The 23,233-nt window shown below is 39.0% G+C and overlaps 3 protein-coding genes across 20 annotated transcripts; 1 reads left to right on the plus strand and 2 right to left on the minus strand.

Moving 5' to 3' along the window:
* Window positions 1-270: 270 nt before the first annotated feature.
* On the minus strand, window positions 271-6,328 carry LOC104736280 (DNA repair protein RAD5A-like). 16 transcript variants are annotated; one of them, XR_015578383.1, is made up of 20 exons: window positions 5,552-6,328; window positions 5,330-5,463; window positions 5,106-5,241; window positions 4,888-4,941; window positions 4,654-4,800; window positions 4,417-4,568; window positions 4,256-4,340; window positions 3,911-4,147; window positions 3,625-3,767; window positions 3,361-3,506; window positions 2,931-2,998; window positions 2,717-2,839; window positions 2,503-2,602; window positions 2,306-2,418; window positions 1,759-2,037; window positions 1,441-1,641; window positions 1,229-1,322; window positions 1,065-1,136; window positions 812-910; window positions 271-693 (listed from the first exon to the last, which is right to left on the minus strand). XR_015578383.1 is itself a non-coding variant. In XM_087481996.1 (20 exons), exons 1-20 carry the CDS (start codon window positions 6,095-6,097, stop codon window positions 642-644), a joined length of 2,988 nt encoding a protein of 995 aa, XP_087338122.1. In that variant the 5' UTR covers window positions 6,098-6,328; the 3' UTR covers window positions 271-641. The 16 variants fall into 16 exon arrangements, 3 of the variants coding, with proteins under 3 accessions (XP_087338122.1, XP_087338121.1, XP_087338123.1); XR_015578384.1 differs by having other exon boundaries at window positions 1,763-2,037; window positions 3,361-3,516; XR_015578380.1 differs by having other exon boundaries at window positions 1,763-2,037; window positions 3,625-3,771.
* Window positions 6,329-6,493: 165 nt separating this feature from the next.
* Window positions 6,494-13,520, plus strand: LOC104736283 (DDT domain-containing protein PTM). 2 transcript variants are annotated; one of them, XM_087482754.1, is made up of 10 exons: window positions 6,494-6,757; window positions 6,965-7,791; window positions 8,173-8,877; window positions 9,069-9,981; window positions 10,203-10,479; window positions 10,655-10,779; window positions 10,872-11,338; window positions 11,430-11,458; window positions 11,859-12,338; window positions 12,424-13,520. In XM_087482754.1, the coding sequence occupies exons 2-10, from the start codon at window positions 6,965-6,967 to the stop codon at window positions 13,326-13,328; spliced, it is 4,728 nt and encodes a 1,575-aa protein (XP_087338880.1). In that variant the 5' UTR covers window positions 6,494-6,757; the 3' UTR covers window positions 13,329-13,520. The 2 variants fall into 2 exon arrangements, 1 of the variants encoding a protein (XP_087338880.1); XR_015578850.1 differs by having other exon boundaries at window positions 6,499-7,791; window positions 10,877-11,338.
* On the minus strand, window positions 13,490-21,979 carry LOC104738109 (AP-2 complex subunit alpha-1). 2 transcript variants are annotated; one of them, XM_087482755.1, is made up of 27 exons: window positions 21,506-21,979; window positions 20,598-20,729; window positions 20,086-20,211; window positions 19,853-19,915; window positions 19,669-19,766; window positions 19,374-19,581; window positions 19,103-19,174; window positions 18,934-19,026; window positions 18,719-18,820; window positions 18,506-18,603; window positions 17,892-17,973; window positions 17,670-17,758; window positions 17,427-17,532; window positions 17,275-17,340; window positions 16,982-17,088; window positions 16,795-16,899; window positions 16,564-16,684; window positions 16,301-16,465; window positions 15,948-16,181; window positions 15,523-15,603; window positions 15,235-15,399; window positions 15,040-15,126; window positions 14,831-14,956; window positions 14,438-14,518; window positions 14,284-14,355; window positions 14,068-14,147; window positions 13,490-13,983 (listed from the first exon to the last, which is right to left on the minus strand). In XM_087482755.1, the coding sequence occupies exons 1-27, from the start codon at window positions 21,629-21,631 to the stop codon at window positions 13,818-13,820; spliced, it is 3,051 nt and encodes a 1,016-aa protein (XP_087338881.1). In that variant the 5' UTR covers window positions 21,632-21,979; the 3' UTR covers window positions 13,490-13,817. The 2 variants fall into 2 exon arrangements, with proteins under 2 accessions (XP_087338881.1, XP_087338882.1); XM_087482756.1 differs by having other exon boundaries at window positions 16,316-16,465; window positions 21,506-21,976.
* Window positions 21,980-23,233: the final 1,254 nt, after the last annotated feature.

Raw genomic sequence — 23,233 nt, forward strand, 5'->3', positions numbered from 1 at the left:
ACCTAACTTGAGAACAAATCGTGACTAAACTCATAAACCCTAGAAAATAGAATTTAGCACCTGATCCATTTGACATATGATCTACCATTGATACAGTAATTTACACGTTATACGACTTGACGACTTCAATCAATCTGTTCGTAATTTTGGCTTCGAAGAAGCTAATACATTACCTAAAACATCTGTTCTAAACACATTATCATATACTAGTACCTATAGCTCCAAGATCAACTCTCACCAGCGCAGATTTGTCACACTGAGTTAACTGTATGATATAAAGTTGCAACAGCTCATTAAACGAACGCAAGTACAAAAAATAATCTGAATTCCAATTACAAAGGGAGCTTTCTATAATACAAAACAGCAAAACCCAGATAGGTTTTATGATACACTTGGGAACCGTCACTGCACATTCCCCAAAACTGTGACAATTGTTCATCATCATATCTCATGAAAAGGACAAAACACGCTTTCAGATACGTTATAATCTCTGATTCTCTTTGCATTAGAATGTGACAAGTTTCACATATGTAGAACCCCTTGTATGATAGAGAACAGTTTTGTATAGTTTCAGGTAAATAACATCTTGAGTTCCTCTATACGCGCACTTCGTACTTCTTGATCAGTTAAAGCCCCAGAGATCATTCTCTGCTTCCTCGCCTGAACCGCCTCCATTCTCTCTTCAACTGTACCCTAGCACAAAGGCAAGGCAAACATATCCCACAAGGGTTCTAATAATCAGTACTCAGCAACAAGATTTGATGATTTGGATATGCAAATGAGGATTAACCGCTGGAAATGAAGAGGGTACCTTAATGATGAATCTTCTGATTTTGACTTCCTTAGTCTGTCCTATACGATGGATACGCATGACAGCCTGTTCCTCTACCGCTGGGTTCCACCATGGATCCTATACGACACAATTCGATTTTATTTCATTTCGAAACCTATTTAGTATTGTGCAGTAATCATTTACAAGATCTTGAAACCCAATGTGGCATGAACTATTACATGGTCTTTATAACTGATATGGTCTCTAAGGAACACAAATAGATATGCCATACCATGACAAAAGCATTGGACGCAGCTGTTAGATTTATCCCGACACCACCAGCTTTTAGAGACATCAACATTACCTATCCAACAATTAAAAAAGAGTATTGACGTCAATTTAAAAACCTAGAAAAGTATAAGTTTGCACATTTCAATGTAATGGGAGTACACCAACCATTATACTGGCATCCTCGGAAAATTCTTTAAGGACTTTCTCTCGTTGCTGCTGATTTAGAGTGCCATCAAGACGGACGAATGAAATGTTGTTCCTGGACATGAAAAAAACAATTTAAAATTTTGTTCTAGTTTATGTTTTTGAAAACAATTTTTTCTTTTCTCATAATTGCCATGACAATTGAACATAAGCAAGACATGTAAATGCTATACCGAGAGAGGGGAATTTGGAGGAGATCGAGGAAAGCGGTCCATTGGCTAAAGAGAATGCTCTTAGAGCCTGAAGAACGAAGACTTTCAAGCTCTTCCAGAAGAGCAGTGATTTTGGATGACTCTACCCAGTTCTTTTCCACGTCAACCTGGAATCTACTCTCGGTTGGTGCTGTGATGAGTTCTTGTTTGCTTACAGTTTTCCTGCAAAATAGAGATTAACCATTATTAGCCAACCTTGACCTAACACAAACATTTGGTGGAATCAGCAGCAACGACATCAAAAGGAAACTAGTAATAACAGGAAGAACGTCAAGATACCTACACACAGGACATAATCCAGAAGCAGAATTTCGCCAACTTGCCAAGAGACACTCACGACATAATCTATGAGCACATGGTGTTAATACGGCATCCTCACATGCTTCAAGGCATATTGGACACTCTCCTTGTTCTCCTTTGCGCAGTTCCTCTACTACCTCCTGAACAAAAGCCACTGATGGTACATCTTTTCCATCCCTTTCTAGACCAGAAGACTTTCCACTAAGGAAACGTTTAGAGAGCTTATTCAGATCAGAGTATTCCGCTGTATCACCTCGACTTGATGCATAAAAAACAAGAGACTGTTATAAGAAATATGGCAATTGTGTCAACAAAATGTCAAACAGAAAAGGGCTGCAGTTGCATGTTTCTTATAACAAAGTGCCCATATATTGTCTACGATATTTTCTTGGATATTTCAGACAAGGTCGTACAACAGATTAAGTAGATTGAATGTGAGAATAATACTTGATATGGAAGCCATGGAAGTTACAACCAGCACTATGTGTCTCTACTTAAATACAAAGCAAGGGGATACAAGACGCACCTCATCACTAAAAATGGGTGATCACAACACTGTCGAAGACGCAAAAGCAGTTCCAGGATCGAAGCATAATTATGAAGAACTTTGCCTTGTGCAACGAATTGATCAAATTTGACCTGAAAGAATTCGTTAGTATCTTCAGTAAAGGCATCTGAAAGTCCGAGTAAAAAATCCTAAATAATCACGAGGACAAACAATACCTTGGATCTTTTAAATAGCGCATCGTAGAAATCCCTCTCAGAATCCGAGAGTTCACAGTAAATGACCCGTGCATCAGCAGGGGGTAGAACAAGAATCGGCCTAATATAAATCAAACATGGTTCACGTTAACCGAGGAAATTCAAAGGAAAATAATATGTTTTATAAGTATCAGGAAGTAACAGATGACAGATCTTTTACTTGTAGTATTCCTACCTTCCTTCTCGATCTGTGCTAGACTTGGTTCTCCTAAGCATGATGGGTTTTAAGATTGACTGCACTAGCTTTAGGCCTCTCTCATCGCCCTCTTCAAATGGCTTTTGGACAAGTTTATTCCACCTAAGAATCGATATGTTCCAAACTAACAAGCTTCAGTCATTTCATACCAAATGTACTGTTTTTTCAACCAAAGAGAGATAAGGACCCTTACCATGCCCAAGTTCCCCATGGCTCAATCCTCAAAAACCGTAGAAGGCTGTACAAATCCTCCAGATTGTTCTGTTAATAAGATAACATGTGGAATGATCACAAAGTCCCAGATATGATAAACAAATCATTATCCATTATCCATTTGAATGAACCAATATTATTATGCCAGTAAACTACAAGTCATTATAGAACACATCCTTAAAAACAAGTTTTGAGGTAGAATCGAGACTTCTGTACATTAAAAAAAAACACAAGCACAAGAAGTTGATCTCCTTCTAGTAGAGATTTAGACTATTCAAATCTCAGGTGAATATGAAATGTCCAACTACTAAAATTATTTCACAAATAGAATGGCAATGTCCTAAGAAAGTTTGGCCTAGGACCCAGAAACAAAGATTTCTTTCTAAATCCTCGACAAAAAGATCAATCACCTGAATAGGAGTACCCGTAAGACACCAACGCCGATCAGCAACCAGAGCTGCAGAAGCCAAGGAAATTTGGCTTTTTGAGTTTTTGATGGTATGTGCCTCATCAAGAACAATCCTAAACCATCGAACAGCATAAAGTCCTTCATTGTCTGCTAAGTTCTAAGAAGAAGAATAAAAAGCAGAGAAGATAAGAATCTGTTCATGTGATGCATTTCTAAACTATATACATGGACTAATAATGACCCGAAATAAGACTATGAAAACCACCTCTGCCGAAAATTCGGATGTTAGAACTCCATATGTGGTGATTACCACATCACTCTGGGAAAGAAGTTTTGTATCCTTTGGCCTGCTTTGCCCATAATGAACATAGACGGATAGAGACCCCGGCTTTGTATGCATTTCAATCTCTGACTGATCATAAAGCAAGTGCAAAAAAAAATCAGTATAACCACTGACAAAGAAGAAATAGCAACTTGGATGTATAACCAAACTAAATTTGCATGTGCATCATGAATGGAAATAAATTGTTAGCATCAGATTTATAGAATACCTTCCACTGTCCTAAAAGTGTCATCGGACATACAATCAGGTTACCACCATTTTCAAGTACACTTTTCTGTTCAAAAATCTTCTTATCAAAGCCTGGAAATTTGGTTGCCTTTGGGAGACTAGTGAACTCATCTAAAGAACTGCTGGTCACTTTCTCTCCTTCAACTTTCCAAGGATGGGAAAGCATAAGGGATATGGTCATTACGGTCTTTCCGAGACCCATTGCGTCTGCTAAAATCTGCAAAAGTGTTATCATAAAGATATTACAAAAAAGCTATATAACAAAGTGACAAAATGTAGATGATAAATAAAAAAATTGTTTGTGGGCGGGTTATTGAGATCATACTCCTCCTCTTGCCATTTGAAGGGTGCTAGGAAAGTGTATTGTAGCATCACCAGTAAAAGAATTCAGGTAGACAACAAGTTCCCTCCTATTGACATAAATCAGATAGTAAATATCTCATCTGACTCGCACTAAAGTTGGCAGGTAACAGAAACATGGCTTACTTGTCTGCTAAATAGTACGCTTCCCAACATGGGTGAAGCATTGTTGCTGCCTCATCAGTGCAATTTCCTTTCTCCAATTGGGTCATCCAATGAAGTGCCTGCTTTTGATATGGACGAAGCTCACACAGAAGTTTATGTGGAGTTTCCATTTCCTGTTGCAAAATGTTTCACGTAATTTGCCAAATGAGTTTCGAATGCCGAATATAAGTACGCAAACATTCCTGGGAATGAGGATACCTTTAATCCAGAACTGTCCCCAACACCGACAATATTATCAAGATCACCATCACTGATACACGGCTCATTTTCATCTCTGTTTTCATCTTGATTCAGAGTCTTGACCTTGTTTAACTGAAGCAACGGAGCTGAAACAGCAGAACCATCCTATTTCCAAAGGAGCAGACAGCAGATGTAAAACTAGACAAGAAAGGCGTCGAAGTTCAAATTGCTAATATAATAAGCAATATTTACCTTGGAACTCAAAGGTCGCTTCCTAGTGGACAAGTCCTCAGGAGTAAACTCTGCCTAAATATGAAGAAGAACGATGAAACATTTTCACAAGAGTAAACTCTGCCTAAATATTCATTTGCCATCACAAGAACTCGCAGTCACATCATATGGGAACTGTAAACTGCAATCTATAAAACAGTCAGCAATTTAAAGTATCATAGGCAAGGAAAAACCAGTACCTTCTTAAAGGGGATCAAACCGAGCAACCGAAAGAGATTTGGGAGAGGATGAAACATTGACTCCTCTGCCGTATTACTGGCTGCCTTAAATGATGTTGCACTATGCTTTTGAAACATGGAACTATTAATGTACACGCTGTTTCAAATACAAACACACCACTTCAAAAACCAATGCATCTATATCCTAGCATTTTCAATAGGAACACAATATTTTGTATGCATACCTTACAAAAAGAAGAATTGTGTCCATGATACTCAATGTTTCAGGCGCCAACTTGCAGCTCCCTTCTATCCTAATTTTCTTGTCTCTCACAAGCGGTAGAAGACACCGTGCCCACTCATTTGGTATTCTACCAATCTATACCACAATATAGAATTCGTTAACAATTTTTCATCCCATAACAGATTAAAAAGTGAGAATCCGCAACCAAATAATAAAAAAGCACCTCTCCTGAATCCTTTGTAGAGAACCTGACGATATCAGAAGCACCACCACGCAAAGCTGGCCTTCCCCGTCCAGAGCCGCGCTTACCAGGCGTAGTCTCAGACTTTAATCCTTTACTATGCGGAAACGTGAACACCAATTCGTCACCGGACTTCAATTTCCTTCCTTTACATGTCGACAACCCCGCCAACTCAGAACAACCCACAAACCACCACTCATTCCCTGAAACACTCTCTTCCCCAACATCAACACTCTCATCTTCTTCATCCTCTGCGCGATGATTCGCTCCAACACTCGCGAAAGCACAGCCCTTTATTCCATCTTTGACCTTCTTCCCTCCATTAGAGGAGCCGCCGCTTGGGCTAGGAGTGGCGGCTGCAACATCAGGTGGTTTGCTGAAACTTGGAGTGTCGAAGATGATATTGATGGCTGCCGTTGGGTCATGATTCGCCATGTGTAAAGCCCTTCTTATGTCCATATCTGAGTAGTCGGAACCCACGACTGATCTGACTGTGGAAACCACATCGTCTGAAACTTTCGTCCCCATTTCAAAACCCTAACCCTAAAATTTCAGGGGGAAATGTTGAAACTTTCTTGAAATTCAGACGGATTGTGGCTTGAGAACGCCGAAACAAGGATACCCAATTTAGAAATCGAAGGAGATCGACGACGGCGTACGAAATCTGCCGGCCCCGAGAAACCCGCGTAAATTAGCGACGAGTCTCTCTCCCAGTATCCAAACTCCCGCCTTTATTATATTTTTATTTTAATTAATAATAATGAAAAAGATAAATACTAGAAACGACGGCGTTTTTGGAGTATCCAGCGGGTCTAGATCCGAGTAACCCGATTCCCGAGTTGTACTCAGTTGAACAAAAGCAATTTGGGACTATTAAAGGGCTTTTTTTTCTATAAAAACACGGCCCAGCCCACTTACTACAATAGTTTGTGCTTCGTTCTTCAATTTTTGTTTCTTCTTCGTCGTTCTTCAGTCAAATCCCTAACGCTCTTCTTCAATCCTGAACGAGATTAGTGATTAAGGGGTTGGAAAAAAAAATCACTCCTTCAATCAAAACACGCCGTCTTCGGTAGATCCCCCAAAGTCGCAAGGTTTGGCATTTTCGGGCTTTTATCAAAATATAGGAAGGGTTTGGCATCAATTCTATCCGTTTCCAAGTTGAGAAGTTAAGAGATTTCAGATTTATCGGTAGGGAGTGTTTTTTAATTGTTGGATCATGGTTCTGATTTATTTTGATTCAGCTTCAATTTTTACGAGTTTCGTGGATCTTAGATTTTGATGTGGTTCGATTTATGGGGGAAAAAGGAGTGATTTTGTGGAATCATAGGAGTTGCTTGGAAATGGATTAACGGTTTTTTTTTGGAATCTGGGGACTGATTTCGGATCTGATTTTAGATGGAAGTGGTGGAAGGAAAGGTGGCCAGACCTAGAGGTAGACCGAGGAAACGCCCGAGACCAGAGGATCAAAATGGAGTGTCGTCTAATCGAGGGAAGAGGCCGGTTTTGGAGACTTTGAAAGTGACTTTACCTAGATCTCTTCTCGGTCGTTATGTGTTGAAAGATTTTGATGACTGTAGAGTTTCTCTTGGGAAGATAGTTTCGTATAATACTGGCTTGTACAGAGTTGAATATGAGGATGGTGAGTTTGAGGATCTGGAAACTTGTTCTCTTCGTCAGTTAATTATTGGGGATAATTACTTTGATGATGAATTACGTGTTAGAAGAAGTAAATTAGATGACTTTATTCTGAAAAAGGATGAAAAGAAGAAAACAGATTACACGAAGAAGAAAGGAGTTGAGCTGCAAAATCGAGTAAATGAAGTTGAGGTGCCCACATCTACTAGCCCAAGTTCTGTGGCAGAAGTTGAAAGTGATTATTCATCTTGTGGTGTACCTGGCTCTGAAGATAACAGAGATCCAGATATAGAAACTATGTCGCCTCTTGTCCCAGTTCCACCAGTGGATTTGCCTTCTTCATCAGGAACGATTTGTATCCCTGAGGAGGCTGTGGTGCATCTTTTATCTGTATACGGTTTCTTAAGATCATTCAGTGTTCAGTTATATATCCTTCCATTTGGGTTGGATGATTTTGTGGGAGCATTGAATTTCGGAGGACCAAATTCGTTGCTGGATGCCATTCATGTTGCCTTAATGCGGGCACTGAAGGGCCATCTTGAGAGACTCTCCTTAGAAGGGTCTGAAGTGGCTTCAAAGTGCCTGAGGTCAGCGCAGACAACTTTTGTTGTTTACAGTTTTCAACAGATGTCTTTGTTTAACTTATTTTTTTTGATTTTGTGTTGCTTTCCGGAGATGTTTTAAGTTAACTTTCCCGTATCCTTAGTTTTTTTTTAGTGCCTTAATCATTCTGTGAAACAGCAGATTAGTTTTGTTGGGTATATGTACTTCAAGGAAGCAGACTAGCTGACATTAATCTTAAAGCTCATGAATTCTGTTCTTTTTATAGCTGGGAGAGAAAGGCATATATGGCTGTAGAGAGACTGTAAAATAGATATCCTATTTATAGTTTAGGTGAAGCTTGTTTTAGGATCTCCAATATCTTAGTGGATAACAATTTAGGGATTTTGTTGCATTGCCATCTGCAGGTGCATTGATTGGAGCTTGCTCGATGCGCTAACTTGGCCAGTTTATTTGGTTCACTACTTCGCTGCCATGGGACATGCAAGTGGGCCTGTCTGGAGAGTTTTTAATGAATACGTTGTGGAAAAAGATTATTATTCCTCACCTGTAGTGATGAAGTTGAAGATCCTGCAAATTCTGTGTGATGACGTCTTTGATGTAGCCGATGTAAGAGCTGAAATTGATTCTCGAGAAGAAACTGAAGTTGGACTTGATCCTGATGGCGTTACTGCTGATCTTCCTGAAAATGGACCTAGAAGGGTCCATCCCAGATTTGCTAAAACCTCAGCTTGCAAGGAGAAAGAGCTTAGTGAATATGTTGCAGTGAACCATGGGATAAGCTCAATGAGCGAGTCAAAAATTTTGAGCTCAAGATATACTGATGGTGGTCATGGAGATAGCTCAGATCTGGATGGGAACAGTGATGAATGTAGGCTCTGCGGCATGGATGGGACGTTGCTTTGCTGTGATGGATGCCCTTTAGCATATCACTCGAGATGCATTGGTGTGGTCAAAATGTACATACCAGATGGGCCGTGGTATTGTCCAGAATGCACTATCAACAAAATGGGGCCAACTATTGCTCACAAAACGTCACTCAGGGGAGCGGTGTATTTTGGAGTGGATCCACATGGGCGACTCTTCTTGGGTACATGCAATCACTTACTGGTGTATGTTTTCGATGCCTTATTTCAGATACTTTGTTTTTCAAGCTGATCTTTCAATTTTATATTTCTCCATATTCGTTTAGATTCTTGACAAGTTGGTTTTGTAGTTAAAACTTATCATCTTGTCTAGGTTATGCTTAAAGTTGGAAAACCCATATTACTTGACGCTGATGAAAATTTCGCTTATATCACAGGCTTAAAATTTCTGTCCAGGCGGATTCAGATATCAAATACTACAATGCCATCGACATTCCAAAAGTTGTCCTGGTGCTTTTGTCTGCAACGAACCATAGAATGGAATATCTGTATATATGCAAAGCGATCTCACAGTACTGGGATCTGCCTGAAGGTTTGATCTCTTATCTGAGGGCAGTGGAGATTGATTTAGCACACATGCAAAAAGAAGGGTGCGACGAGGCGTCAGACGTAATTAGACCTGATAGTGCAAGTAGTTCCAGTGGAAATAATATTCAGAATGTGGTTGGCCTCCACGCATCTGCTTCTGGCAGTCCTGTGTTAGGAAGATCAAGTGGAGTGCAAGAGAAGAATTTGGTTGCTGGTATTACACAGAAGGGTTTATTATTTAAACCTAATACTTACATTAATCATTACACAAATGGAGAATTGGCTGCGTCAGCTGCTGCTACTTTGGCTGTCCTTTCGTCAGAGGAAACCCATGAACCTGATCTACAAAAATTTAGTAATGCCAAGAAAGCTGTAGCAAGTAACATCTTGCTACAGGTGAAAGCATTTTCGTTAGTAGCCTTAAGTTTCTTCTGGCCAAGTCCTGATAAAAAGGAAATTACCAGGGAAAGGTGTGGATGGTGTCATTCTTGCAAACTCACTTCTGCAAGTAGGAGAGGATGCATGTTAAATGCAGCTGTAACAGGGGCCACCAAAAGTGCCATGAAGGTCTGCAGTGGCCTTTTTCCACTAAAAAATGGGGATGGAGTACTGTCTAGTATTGCAGCATATCTCCTATATCTCGAGGAAAGCTTACGTGGTCTCATTACGGGGCCATTTCTTAGTGAGAGTCTTAGGTATCAGTGGCGTAAGAAGTTAGTGGAAGCTTCAACATGCAAAGCGATGAAAGCCCTCCTGCTTGAAGTAAGTATATATATTTTTTTTGCTTTCCAAAAATTATTTTGTTCTTATTCACTTTCTTTTCCTATTAACAAATAATTGTACCTTTTTTTTTGTCATTTACACTGTTTGGATTTGATGTCGTTACTTGTCAACAATATAGTGATATGTTAACAGTCCTTGGTTTGTCATTATATTTATGGTGTTTTCATTGGCATGATATGGTTCATTTTACTTGTTCGCAGCTTGAGGAAGACATTTGCAGTATTGCTCTGTCAAGTGACTGGCTCAAACTAGTGGATGACTGGTTAATAGAACATTCTTTTTTTCAAAGCGCTCCATTTACTGTTGCGGACACACAGAAACGTAGACCTGGTAAGAGGCAGAGGAACCAAGCTGAAATTACAGCCCAAGGTTCTGATGATGATAGCTTTACTTGGTGGCGAGGGGGGAAGTTATCAAAAGTTATACTCCTGAAGGCTGTCTTGTTGAAGCCTCAGAGAAGGAAAGCAGCTTGGCATGGTAATAATGTTAGGTTATGTTTTTGGTGCTTGTCAACAAATCTCACGTAAACATACAATGTTTTCCTATAGATTTTGTTTTTTGGATACTTCTAACGGAGATATCCTGTTTAATTTTACTCTCAAGATAGTGCTAATTTGTTTTTGTTTTTGTTTTTTTTTTTTTTTCGCATCAGGTGGTATTAAAAAGTTTCCTGAATTTAGTTATGGCGATGGTTCTTACATTCCTAAGAGAAGCAGGCGGTCTGTTTGGAAAGCAGCAGTTGAAAGTAGCAAAAACATATCTCAGCTTGCTCTTCAGGTTTTTCTTCTATCATCAATGCTTATTCAAATGATTGTATGTCTATGATTATTTATTGATGATCCCCTGAAATTTAACTGAATCTGGGCCAGGTTAGATACCTGGACATGAATATAAGATGGAGTGAACTTGTACGCCCAGAGCAAAACGTGCAAGATGTTAAAGGTCCAGAGACAGAGGCCACTGTTTTTAGGAACGCTAGTATTTGTGACAAGAAGATTATAGATAACAAGGTTAGATATGGAGTTGTCTTTGGGAATCAAAAGCATCTGCCATCCCGTGTCATGAAGAAGATCACTGAAGTCGAGAAAACTGAAGATGGAAAGGAAAAGTATTGGTTTCATGAAGCTCGCGTTCCCTTATATTTGATCAAAGAATATGAAGAAAGTCTGCCTAGGGTACACATACCTTTCATCAAGAAGCCATCACGAAAAATATCAAAGCTCCAGAAAAGGCAACTTAAAGCTTCTCGAGCGAACATATTTTCTTACCTAGCCTCTCGGAGGGACAATACAGAGAAGTGTTCTTGTGCATCATGCCATCTCGATGTTTTTGTGAGGTACTTTCTTTAGCTTTCTTCACCTTCCAGGATACTTAAAAAATCTTATGTACCTCACTATTTTTTGTTCCCGTTCTCCACATTTCTACAGGAATGCAACAACATGCAGTACTTGCCAAGGTACAATACACCTGCTTGCTGTTTTAATTTTGCATTTTAGGATTGAGACTTTTGCAAGTTATTGGTATCTATATGCATTTGACAAGAGATGTCAATATTTCCTATGCCTTTTTCTTTGTTTTTACTTGTTAAAGTCACAGTATCTGTTTCCTTATCTCAAGAACAAGTAGAAAGATTCCAGCATACACCTGAAATCATTTGTATTTCTTGATGCATTTCTAGTTTTAATTTTTATTTTTGATTACTTTGCTTGGTTCCCATGAATCTCACTCATTTTTTTTTTTTTTATCGTTTATATGAAAATTGGCAAGATAATAGAGTACTACGTGTATTTTCCATTGGGTAATTTTTCTGAAGGAAATGTAGCCATATAATCATGGATTTCCTTTTACCCTCTCAGGTTTCTGTCACAAGGAATGTACTATGAGTACGCAACATACAGTTGGGAAAGTTGAACTTTTGGTAACCTGCAAACGGTGCTACCTTGCTAGAGCCCGTTCACTAATGAATCAGAGACATCCAACAACAGCCGCTGTCCTGATCGACAGACCGTTTCAAAATGCAGTCACTCCAGTCACCAAGACACAGTTTAAGCCTCCTAATCAACAGTTACCATCTTCCAACATACGCAGCACCACTTCAGGTGTTAAACAAATCACTCCTGATTCCAATTTGGCACCTAAAAGTAAACACAAAACATTGTCTTGGGGGATCATATGGAGGAAAAAGAACGTGGAAGAAGACACAGGTGTTAACTTCAGACATCAACATGTTCTGTTGGCTGCACGCTCTGATCAGCCGAATCCGGAACCAGTTTGCTGTCTCTGCAAACTGCCGTATAATCCTGGTCTAACATATATTCACTGTACAAATTGTGACAGTAAGAAAATTTTACTCTAAAATTCTAAATTTCGTCAATGCCACCAGTTTCCACTTATACATCTAATCCTAGCATTTGTATGCAGAGTGGTACCACATTGAAGCGATTAAGCTCGAGGAATCGAAAATTCCTGAAGTTGTTGGGTTCAAGTGTTGCAAATGCCGTCGTATACGATCACCAGATTGCCCTTACATGGATCCCGTACTGAAGGAACAGAAGCAGATGAAACCAGTAGTCTCCAGGAGGCAAAAACATGGGAAAGGAAGTATCGGAATGGATTCTACTTCTGAAAGAATGTCTGAACAAGAAGACTCCATGCCCTCTACTCCCTCATTCCCCTTTGAAGATACGTTTGTTCCAGATGATGATCCTCTCTTAATGTCAGTTTCAAAAATCGAACAAATTACACCTAACAATTTGGATGTCGAATGGAACGGGGATGGTTCTGTGCCGGGACCCCAGAAGCTACAAGTTAGGAGACAAGTGAAACGTGAAGACACAGACGGGAACAATAGTCTTTCTTATACAGAGTTTTCAATGCAACCCGAATCAATGCCTATTGTGAAACCAGAAATGGAGGCAACATTGCCTGTCACGGAATGGGATGCATCTGGCAACTGTGACATGGTTGAAGGCGAACTAATGTTTGACTACGAAGACATGGAGTTCGAACCCCAAACATATTTCTCGCTTACCGAGTTACTCACAACAGATGATAGTGGACAGTGCGATGGATACGGAGATGGCAAGGATGCTTCGGCAAACACGGATAACCCAAACCCCCAGGTTGAGACAACAGTGGAACAGTGTAGAGCATTTCTCTGTGACAATACAATTCCATGCCAGATATGTATGCATGTGGATCCTGGACCTGATCTCACATGCAAGACTTGTACTATGACTATTCATTCCCACTGTTCTCCATGGGAGGAGGAATCTACTTGCACGGGAGGTAGCTGGAGATGCGGTCGTTGCCGTGAGTGGCTGTAGCTGGCATTCTTTTTTTTTATTTTCTTCATTCTTTTTTGTTCTGGCAGTGACGTAATGCCAATATTTTTTTGGGTACTAGAATTCTTGTAATTTTGAGACGAAATGATTTTAGGATGTGCCCAATTCTATTCTGTATTTACTAGATTAAAAAAACCTCTCAATTGAGAAAAATAGACATTCACTCGGATAAAATCATTGGAGAAACAGATTGAAAATATATAGGAACAAGAACAAGCTGATACAACCACCTGACCTCACAACACAAATGTGCAGAATGAATGCAAAATTTAGTAGCTAACTCAACTCGCCCGCTTCCGATGACAGGCACAAATATGATCAAAACTAGATTTTCTATTCAACCCTCCTTCACTCCCCATCGGTCCTACATCTACTCTCCCATCATTCCACATTTTCGCCATTACATTCTACAATCACGAGAAAAAAAAAATCTTTTTCCACATCTGCAAGTATTCTCTTACCCCAATGAAGTTAAAGTAAGCCAGCAAGCAGAGCTCCTGGATCATCAGCTAAAGCGGCTGGGCTAGGTGGTTGAGCTACAGGTGGTGCAGGTGCTGGTCCTGGCCCTGCTGCTGGAACTAGAGCTCGAGATCCAATTGGTATAGTAATTAATTGTTCCTTGATGAATTCTTTCAACCTGCGGATAAAGAGGTCAACAAATGCAGAGGAACAAAAGCTGTGTTTGAAGTTGAGTTCCTGTTAAGAGGCAGAGATATCATACTCAAATGTAAGAGCCGGATCTCCCGAGCCTACTGTCATTCGCAGTTGGGTTCTGTCTGCTGGGTCTGTTTCGATTCTTGCCTGAAAAGAAAGAAAAAAATCACGTCACGGACAATGTTATACAACAGACCTTTGAGAGTGCAGTATAACGCGTGTGCGTATAAAAAATTTAGGACAAGTGCCGAAACCAGTATGAGAAACTTGATCCAAATCTCACCAAACAGAGCATGGCTCCTGTACTTTCAGAGTAGAAGGTTGTGCTTGTCACTAGATTATTAGGGTTTGGATCCTACAACAGAAAACAATAAAAGTTAATTTAAAGGGTGTGCAACAAGCATGTTGAGGAACTGAGATCGTAAACAATTACTTACAAGCCCAGGGCATATTGTAACATGGAAACTGTTGAATAAATTCGCCATTTCTGGAAGAGCGAGAGGTCTTACACCTCTAACCTGAAAGAAGTTGTAGATTCAGGTTATATAACAGGTTATAATAATTCTTCATTAACAAGCATAAGTAAACATGTTGGAAGTCCTCTATGAGCGTTTTGAGTAAGCTTAAACGATCATCAGTAGATATGAAGTTATTTATAAGCGTTGTGATTAAACTCAATCAATCATAAGTCGAAAAAGGATTTTACGGAGAAGCTAGTTCACTAATTTCTTTGAAAACAGAATTTTCAGGAGCATTTGACTTCTTTCCTGCACTACTCATTACTTTTATTTGATATATGGTATGGTCAGAGAAGCTGTGAAAATACATACAACTTCCTGAAGTTTCAACGGTGGTCCTGAAAGTGCTCTCCACTGCGGGAAGAACTCTTCAGATGTCAATTGTAGAGGTTGAAGAAACTTATTCAAGGTTGCTGGGATGCGTAATTTGGCATTGACCTATAAATATCCAGCATATCAGAAAGAGTCACAGAAACTATTATACTAAACCATTCATCACAAAGGACGGCTGCAGTAAGTACCATGTTTGTACCAAACTTGTAGGAGAAATCCAAAACCGCAACATCCCTACTAGGGCGGATGTTCATCACTTCAAGTGGAGATTGTACCTATAACCATGAAAGAAATTGCAACAGTTAGTAGAGTACGCAGAAATGAGTAGGAATTGACAGATTGAGTAGTAAATTGAAAAAAAAAAAATCAACAAACAGAAGTACCTGTGCTCGAGGAGGAATTGTATCAGGTACTGGAGACAGATCTAGTTTTAAATGGGCAGGGGGTAGTATTAGAGCTTGGACTGATGTAAGTAGAGAAGTATTCTTGTTTCCCATGAAGAGAACAAGTCTCCCATGGTGTCCCCTCCATTCAGCTTTGATGCCAATCTGAGGAATACCAACAATCAACATAATGAGGAACATGAGAAAGCTCAAAAAGTAGGAGCCTTGTCTGTCTGCAATCTGCGTACTGGAAAATACAAAAGCAGGGAGAAAAAAATGAGATAAGACCTGAATATGAGGATCCTCGTATAAGACACCACTGTCTTTCAAACATAAAGCATGGAATCTCTCGGCAATATTTCCGATCAGCTGTTAAAAGAAAACAAAAGTGTATAAAAAAACAATTTTAGCATGCCAATAGTATTATGGAGTACAAAAGTGCTTTGGTTTCTTTTATTGACATTGACTGTAAATGTATACAATGTCAATTACGAAAAGTCCACCAAGTTTAGCAGCTATAACATTAATCTGTGAAAGAACTCCTCAGAGAGTAGAGAAATAGAATCTTTCAGGTAGGATTCCACCTAATCGCAATACCATTTCCAAGTAATAAATACAAAAAGAGGATACAGAAAGAAAATGGCCGATAGTTAAAAAACCTAGGGATATAATTTTCTCCATGCAAAATAAAGCACAGGAAGAGAAAAGAATACCTCCACTGAACTTGTTTGCTCTTCAACAGGTACAATGGCGGAACCATCAACTTCTTCTGGAACTCCTTCTGCCCCTATGGGACCATGTTGTTCAGTCGAGACAGCTCCAGGTGCAGCCTCTATTGCAAGAGGACCGAGCAGGTCACTTAGGAGATCGGGTGATGGAGTTTGTGGATCTATACTACTTAAAGTTCCATAGGCCTGAGAGACAGATCGAGCCACTGACTCGGGGTTCTGCTAGACATGCAAGGAAAAATAGACTATTAGAAATAATAAGATAAAGGTATGTACTATATAAAGAGAAAGCACAAGAAAAATGTCTCGTCAATTGGGGCCTACATATAAGTACTTACCGTGCTTCCACTTACAATTGGAACCTTCAAAGGTGGTGGTGCTCCATCAACAGGCTGTGGGTCAGCCAAAACCAAAGCATTTGAAGGCTGTTGTTGTGCTCTAAGCTTGATGGCACTCTGGTCTGCGGTATCTTCAACATCCTCTGCCTTTTTTATCAATGAAGACTATGGAAGAGACATGGAAAAAAACCCAGCATCAGATCTATTAACACAAACGTCCTATCAAAGTAACTTCTCATAGAATCATAAAATAATTTAGAAACCTGGCGCTCTGGAAATTTTGGCATCTCAGCCAATACATCCATATAGGCAGCCCCTTTTTTACTCAATTCGAAATATTCAACTGCCCTCTGTTGTATCTCCACATCAATACAACTCTCGTACCTGCCAAAATAAAACTCTTCTAGGAAACTTGTTTTGATTACCAAAAAGTAACAGAACATAAAATGACAAGCTAAACACTAGGGACGGACAACAAGGTTAGCAAGTCTCACTTCTTAAATACAGCCCAAATTTTTTTTTGCAGTTCTGGATCCGGGGGTTGAGTGTGCATAAGAAGCTTTGCATATGTGGAAAGAAGAATAGGAATGGTGGGAGTCCTGAGGAAAAAAAAGAAGAAGAGGCATTTAAGAGATAGCCAAAGACAAGAAAAGCACAATGCGGAGTTCGTGTGGTCCTTACGACACTGTGGGAAGCTTTTCATGTAAGATGCTAAAGAGTTCACTTGCACTGCATCCAGGTTGTCTAGCTAAAAGGTGACCATACTCTCCCAAAATATAAGCACTGACCTGAAATAGAGAAAGAATTATTATTTCTTGTCCATAAAATTTTGTATTAATTAACATTGTTATTTTATACTTTCCAAACAGTTTCGATACAGACAAGATTGTCTAATTTCCCAATTTAAAATATCTTATAACTAATCCGCAATATGCAATATAAAGAATTTCTTATGGGAAACGAGAATGTACAACCTTCAACATAGTCTCGTGTATTGCGATTTTGTCCAAATATTCTCTTGCTTTCGATACCGCGTATGGCTGTCAGATCAAATAAATCTGTAAGCAACTTTCAAACGTCATGATTAGGATACGCAAAATATATTTCTTCTAACAGTTTTGAAAACCTGCAGGTCTTCATTATTTGTTACGAACTGAACCACACGAAACCAAATGTCATCGCTAACAAAATCCCCAGCCTTGTCGATTAACTGAAGGATCACATCAACATACCTGAGAACCAATTGATTGTGTAAGGATCCAAAGTGTAAAATTAGAAGTGTACACCAACTAGCCAACGTATGTCACTGTAACCAAAATTGTGTGAATGAAATTAAGTGTACATATGCTTTTTGTCGAGTTCTCCTTACCATGATAGATCAGGAGCAAACTTCTCAGCAAGAATAGCAGCTTTGAGTGATAATTCCTCCCGCATGGAAAACTCTGCTGTGCTAAGATACTGCAATGTATTTTTGGGTTCCATGTAAGCTTAAACACTACACATCTTAATCTTTCCATTTGCTAAACTTCACAAGTCACAAGGAAACTACAAATTAAGAAAATATCAATATGAAGCAAGGTCAAAAAGTTACTTGCAACAACTCTTCGACTATATCCTTTGCATTTGACACATCACACATCCCATATAGCAAATCAAGAGCACGTCTACGAATGCTGCAGGAAAGTTTAACCAATAGTGAATCAGATACCAATAGCAAATGAACCAAGAGAATATAAACCAAATTATTTGTTCTTGAAATAGAAGCCACCATTTGCAACGGAAATACGATTAAGTTCAAATGAACTATAGTATTCATCCAATCTAGTCATCTTGTTATGCAAAACGTCAAAGAAATAGTACTGACCCACCAGACAATAGTACAATATTTCTTATGTGACCGTAAAGGAATTGCTCATAGATAATTATACCTATAACTATTTCTCACAAGAAAACAAATCAACAAATAATGTTTCACTGAAAAGTACAGTATAGATACATATTCGATTGTCTAAGAGTTTCATATAGACAACCCAAATTAAACAATTTCAATGCTGATTGTATGATCTTAAATCCACATCTACTCTGGAGAAAAAGTAAAGTACTATGACCGACTCATTATTGGTTCCAAATTCGAAAAATAAAGAGATATTGATCCGGGTTCAAAAGCCATAAAAGCTGATGCCGAGATGGCAAATCTAAACATACCTGATATCAGGGTCTTTCAAAGAAGTGATTATCTGAGACTGATGCTTCTTTATGATATCTTGAACATCTGTTACCATCAGCATTCGTGTCATATTTTCCTGCAATGTTGTCAACAAATGCATCATGAGAAGCCACATAATACATCACCACTTTTTAAAAAATTTACTGTTCTAGCTAGGCTTAGATGCAGAAAGTGGGTATGCGAGATCTCACCAAGCCTAAATATCTGATGTTGGGTTCACGGACAGAAATAAACTTGCCAAGAAGAGCAACACACTGTGACATCATTTCCTTCTCAGCATCAAGATGCATGACCTATATTGAAACGCATTAACAAGTTGGTAGGTTGCATACTATAGTTCAGCAACTCAACAAGTCAACTAAAATTCATGGCGTCAATTGTTTCCTCCGCTGTCTCGCGAACTTACCAGGGATAGAGCTTCAAACAGCACAGCATGAGACGCATTATTCTTATTCACATTTTTTACAACATCTGTCCCCATCAATATTCGCTGAAGGACCTGAAATTTCCATGAAATGCCATGAGAGAGAGAATTCGAAGACATGTATTAGAGATTTACACAAGAAAAACTGAACCTCAAAGAGGGCTTTTCTGGTACTGGGATCTTCGATGGTTGGGAAATATTGAAGAGCCCTCATTGCCTTAACCTGTACTAACCAAAGATATATTAGTATCCAAGATACCTTTAACTGAGCAACAAAGATACACCAAAGACGGGTCAACCCTCTATTTCTATAAGCTAATTTCACATAAAATGTTTAAAATGCATGGGATTGGAAAAAGGATGTGACAATCAAATATTTAAGCTACGTTAAACAAGAGTAAATAAGCCGATTTAAGACAAACCTGCAGCCAAGGAGATGGAATGCCATAGTATGTATACTCCTGAGGAACGTCCTGGTTCCTAGCAAGGCGTTCCAATATTTTGACACATTTAGGTAGACAACTTGAGTACGCCTCATGATTATTAGATACCAGAGCTACAAGAAGACTTATGGAAGATGTCAAGACACCAAGATCTCGTTCATCCAAAAGTTGTGCCATACGATCCGCCCTGAAAGTATACGACAATGAGAGTGTATAAAATAGAAGGCGCAGGAGTAAAATCAAACAACCAGTAACCCAGAGTGCTAATACGTACCAGCCATCCACGTTGACAGCATCAGGATTTTTTCGGAATAAGCGCAGTAGGCACAATGCTGCTTTTTTCCTTACAAGAGGTCTGCAACTACTGGAAATCTGCAGCACACAAGCCCCATATCATAAATATGTTTACTCATACTGACAAAAAACCAAATAACCTATCGTCTTTAGGAGTCACTTACAAGTAGCTTTTGGACATCAGGTGCCAATGATTCAGAAAAATCTCTTCCACCAATATTTCCAACCTACATGACAAAGTACGCACCAGTTCTGTTGAAGTAAATTGGCTTTGAACAGCGAAATGATAGAGCACAAAAGACATAATGTTTTCAAGACTTCCACTAAAACAGTCATCTCTCAATCAGAAAGACCTCACTGTACTGTATGATCTCAACGCAGAATGGACAAAACATACCAAGGTTAGTGCTAGGCATTGGAAAGTCTCATTCCGACCAATAATATCGTTCCGCACTGTATTTATTGCCAACCTCAAAAAATCATGGTTCTCATTGAGCAAGCAAGAGGTAACAATGTAGCCAACCTGTAATCATTGTTGAAAATTTTAATACCTGCAAATTACGTAGGGGGCAGAAAATAATATAAATTGGAAACGCAAAGCCTTGGGATACAAACATGGTTTCTGGTTAAGAGTTGCTAAGATGTTACTACGTAATTCATGCATTGTGTATAAGTAAATGTCTCCAGTACTTTACCAGGTCGCCAAACTGAGTAAGTTGCAAGCACGTGAAAATGTATCTACATCTAGCTTTTTCCCACCTATTCTTTCCAGAGAATTTTTATTTTTTGTTTCAGAATATTGATCACTAGACTTGAAATCTTGAATCAGACAAATACCCCCACCTATTCCGTTCTCCTAGCCCTAGAAAGCAATATTTCATTTCTTGAGCAAACAAAACGTTTGCTTACCTGCTTCTCTGGATACTTTGGCGCAGATATAAGAGAAACCGCCTCCATATGACCAAAATCCACATCGTAGCCTAGCATATGTATATAAAGCATTTTCCATACATATTTCTTCTTTTTATATGGTGTCAAAACCTGTAAAATTCAAAACAACATGGAGAAAGTAATCAAAGAGTGCATGAATGATTCATTTGTGCAATGAAATTCAAAAAAGGATAAATCTGGTGTTGGTCCAATTGGCCGCAGATGGACACTACAGGCCGGCTACAGATCTGCTACTTATGGTGTGGAACCAGAATTTCACCCAAAACATCTTACATCAACACAGCTTACTATACTTCGTAATCAGCTATTCAATTCTTTCAGTAACCTTGGTTTCTTTTCTTAGACCATTACTACATAACCAGGTTTCCTGCCTGGCCATTCTTTCCTTCTAGTTCCTAAATATCCTCAGAAAATTCAATGATCTTATATATCTTGATTGATCACTAGGAAAAAGAATGAACAAATAGTAGTTTATAGTTTCCCATCTATCAACCTGAAAATACACTAATGATATTCCAAATATAAAGCAGTAGTAGTGATGTTTCAAAAGTTATACAACAGAAACATTATACTGCCTTCCCAGGTACAGAATTTGTGTTAAATCAAAAGCTATGCTCTCTCAATCCGATAAAGTAAGAAACTACAGGCTCCAAAACTCTCGTTTCTCCCGATTAAAAAAATTCAGCATCTTTGTTTCCACTACATTCTTTTCTAACCCCCTTATCAACCTAAAAGCTCTCACTGAGTCTAAGTGAAACAATCTCGGAAGAATACAGAACCTCAGAGGATACTTGGACACTGAATTACCTCTCAATTGAGAACAAAACGTTGGAAAGAAAAAAAAAATGGAGGAAGTTGGCACAAACCTTCTCATTCTTAAAGCATGTACGTATATTTCCGAGCTCCTTATCAACTCTGAGTCTCTCGGCTTCCTTGTTCTGGCAATTACGAATGTCACTGATAAATACGGAGAGACCTCTCATTCCGCTCATGTTGGAACCGAATCCTCAGATCTCCACCCGTCCTCCGGCCGCCGCCTCACACGGCGCAGATCCAAAACTCGCGATAATAGATCTAACTACGACGTAAACCCGTAGATTACAGATGAGGTATACGAAAATTCGCGGGAGCTGAGATCGAAACCCTAATCTAGAAACGGGAAAATGGCACCTCCAATGGAGAAGAAAATTCAAAAAGCTGAGTGATCTGCAGACGACGACGATCTCAGAAACGGAGAGAGACGACTTCTTTTATTTTTCTTTATTTACAACTCTGACCATTCAATTTTGTTTAATTTAGTTTTACGTCAAATGATCGAAACTCCGAAATTTATGCGTGTAGGCATTTGGACTGAAGTTTAGTGTTTATAAGTTTGCGTACTATTTTGTAAAAACTTGTCTCCCTCTTCCGTTTTGGGTAAATATTTTATTTACTTCTGTTTCTGTTTTCACTTTTTCATTTATTTAATATTTACCGTTACCGGTCGCGGTCAACGCAACATTGGTATATTTCAGTCTACCGAGGGAAAACCGCGGGTTGTGAATTCTGTCGGGTCATGCCACTTCATGTTTTATCCAAATTTGACGTAAGCTAGTGAAACGTGAAGACAAGACGCAGATGCATCCCGAATCAATGCCTATTGTGAAACCAGAAACGAAGACAACATTGCCTCTCATGGAATGGGATGCATCTCGCAACAACATGGTTGAAGTCGATCTAATGTTTTTAACTACGAATGATCTCCTCGGGTATGCAGACCAGATTAAGACTTACTCCATTTCAATTTCGGGACTAGGAAAGTCTTCTCTCCTGGATCAAGCTCAGCACGGCTTCTTCTCCGTCAGTGCTCAGGAAAATTGTCTCTCAAGCCACCATCTACGCTATCTGGAAGCAGAGAAACAATTTCTCCATAATTCTCAAGTCATTCCACCAGCTATTGTCTTCAAGACCATCAACGGAGAGATCATCAACACCATCCATGCAAGAAGCTGTTGAGTCTTTGAATTATTTGAAGTTTGCATCAACCGGTCCAAGTCTTTCACTATAATTTTGCTTCCTTGTTTTTTATTTTATTTTTGCCAAGGAACCAAAAGTTGAGTACTCATTTTGTAAAACCAAAACTTTTCATTTTATATGATATTTACTCTCTTAGCAAAAAACTACGAAGACGTGGAATTCGAAAACCATCTCACATGTTAGACTTGTAATATGACAATAAAATCTCAGTGCTCAATCTACTTGCGTCGGAAGCAGCTGGAGTAAATTAGATTTGTATGAAATGAGTTGGAAGCTCTCCATGCAAATGGCACAATTCGTTGTGGCCGCAGAAAGGAGTGACTCAATTTCTTTGATGCTATTCGTACTTGAGATTGAGACGATTACGTACGCTTCTAAACTTAGTTATCAATACAATACAATATGATAATTGTAAAACGTAGATGAGACCATTAGTTGTGGTAATTTTTGGTATAGTAACTGTATACTCTAGATGTTCTGGTAGCGGTTATATTAATTTTTATTTGGGTACTAGAATACATGTAGTTTTGAAAGAAAATTAAAAGAAGATGAATGCGTCTTGACATATTAAATGTATA

Source organism: Camelina sativa, chromosome 13 (assembly GCF_030686135.1).
Source record: "Camelina sativa cultivar CO46 ecotype springtype chromosome 13, ASM3068613v1".
NCBI classification, from domain to species: Eukaryota; Viridiplantae; Streptophyta; class Magnoliopsida; order Brassicales; family Brassicaceae; genus Camelina; species Camelina sativa.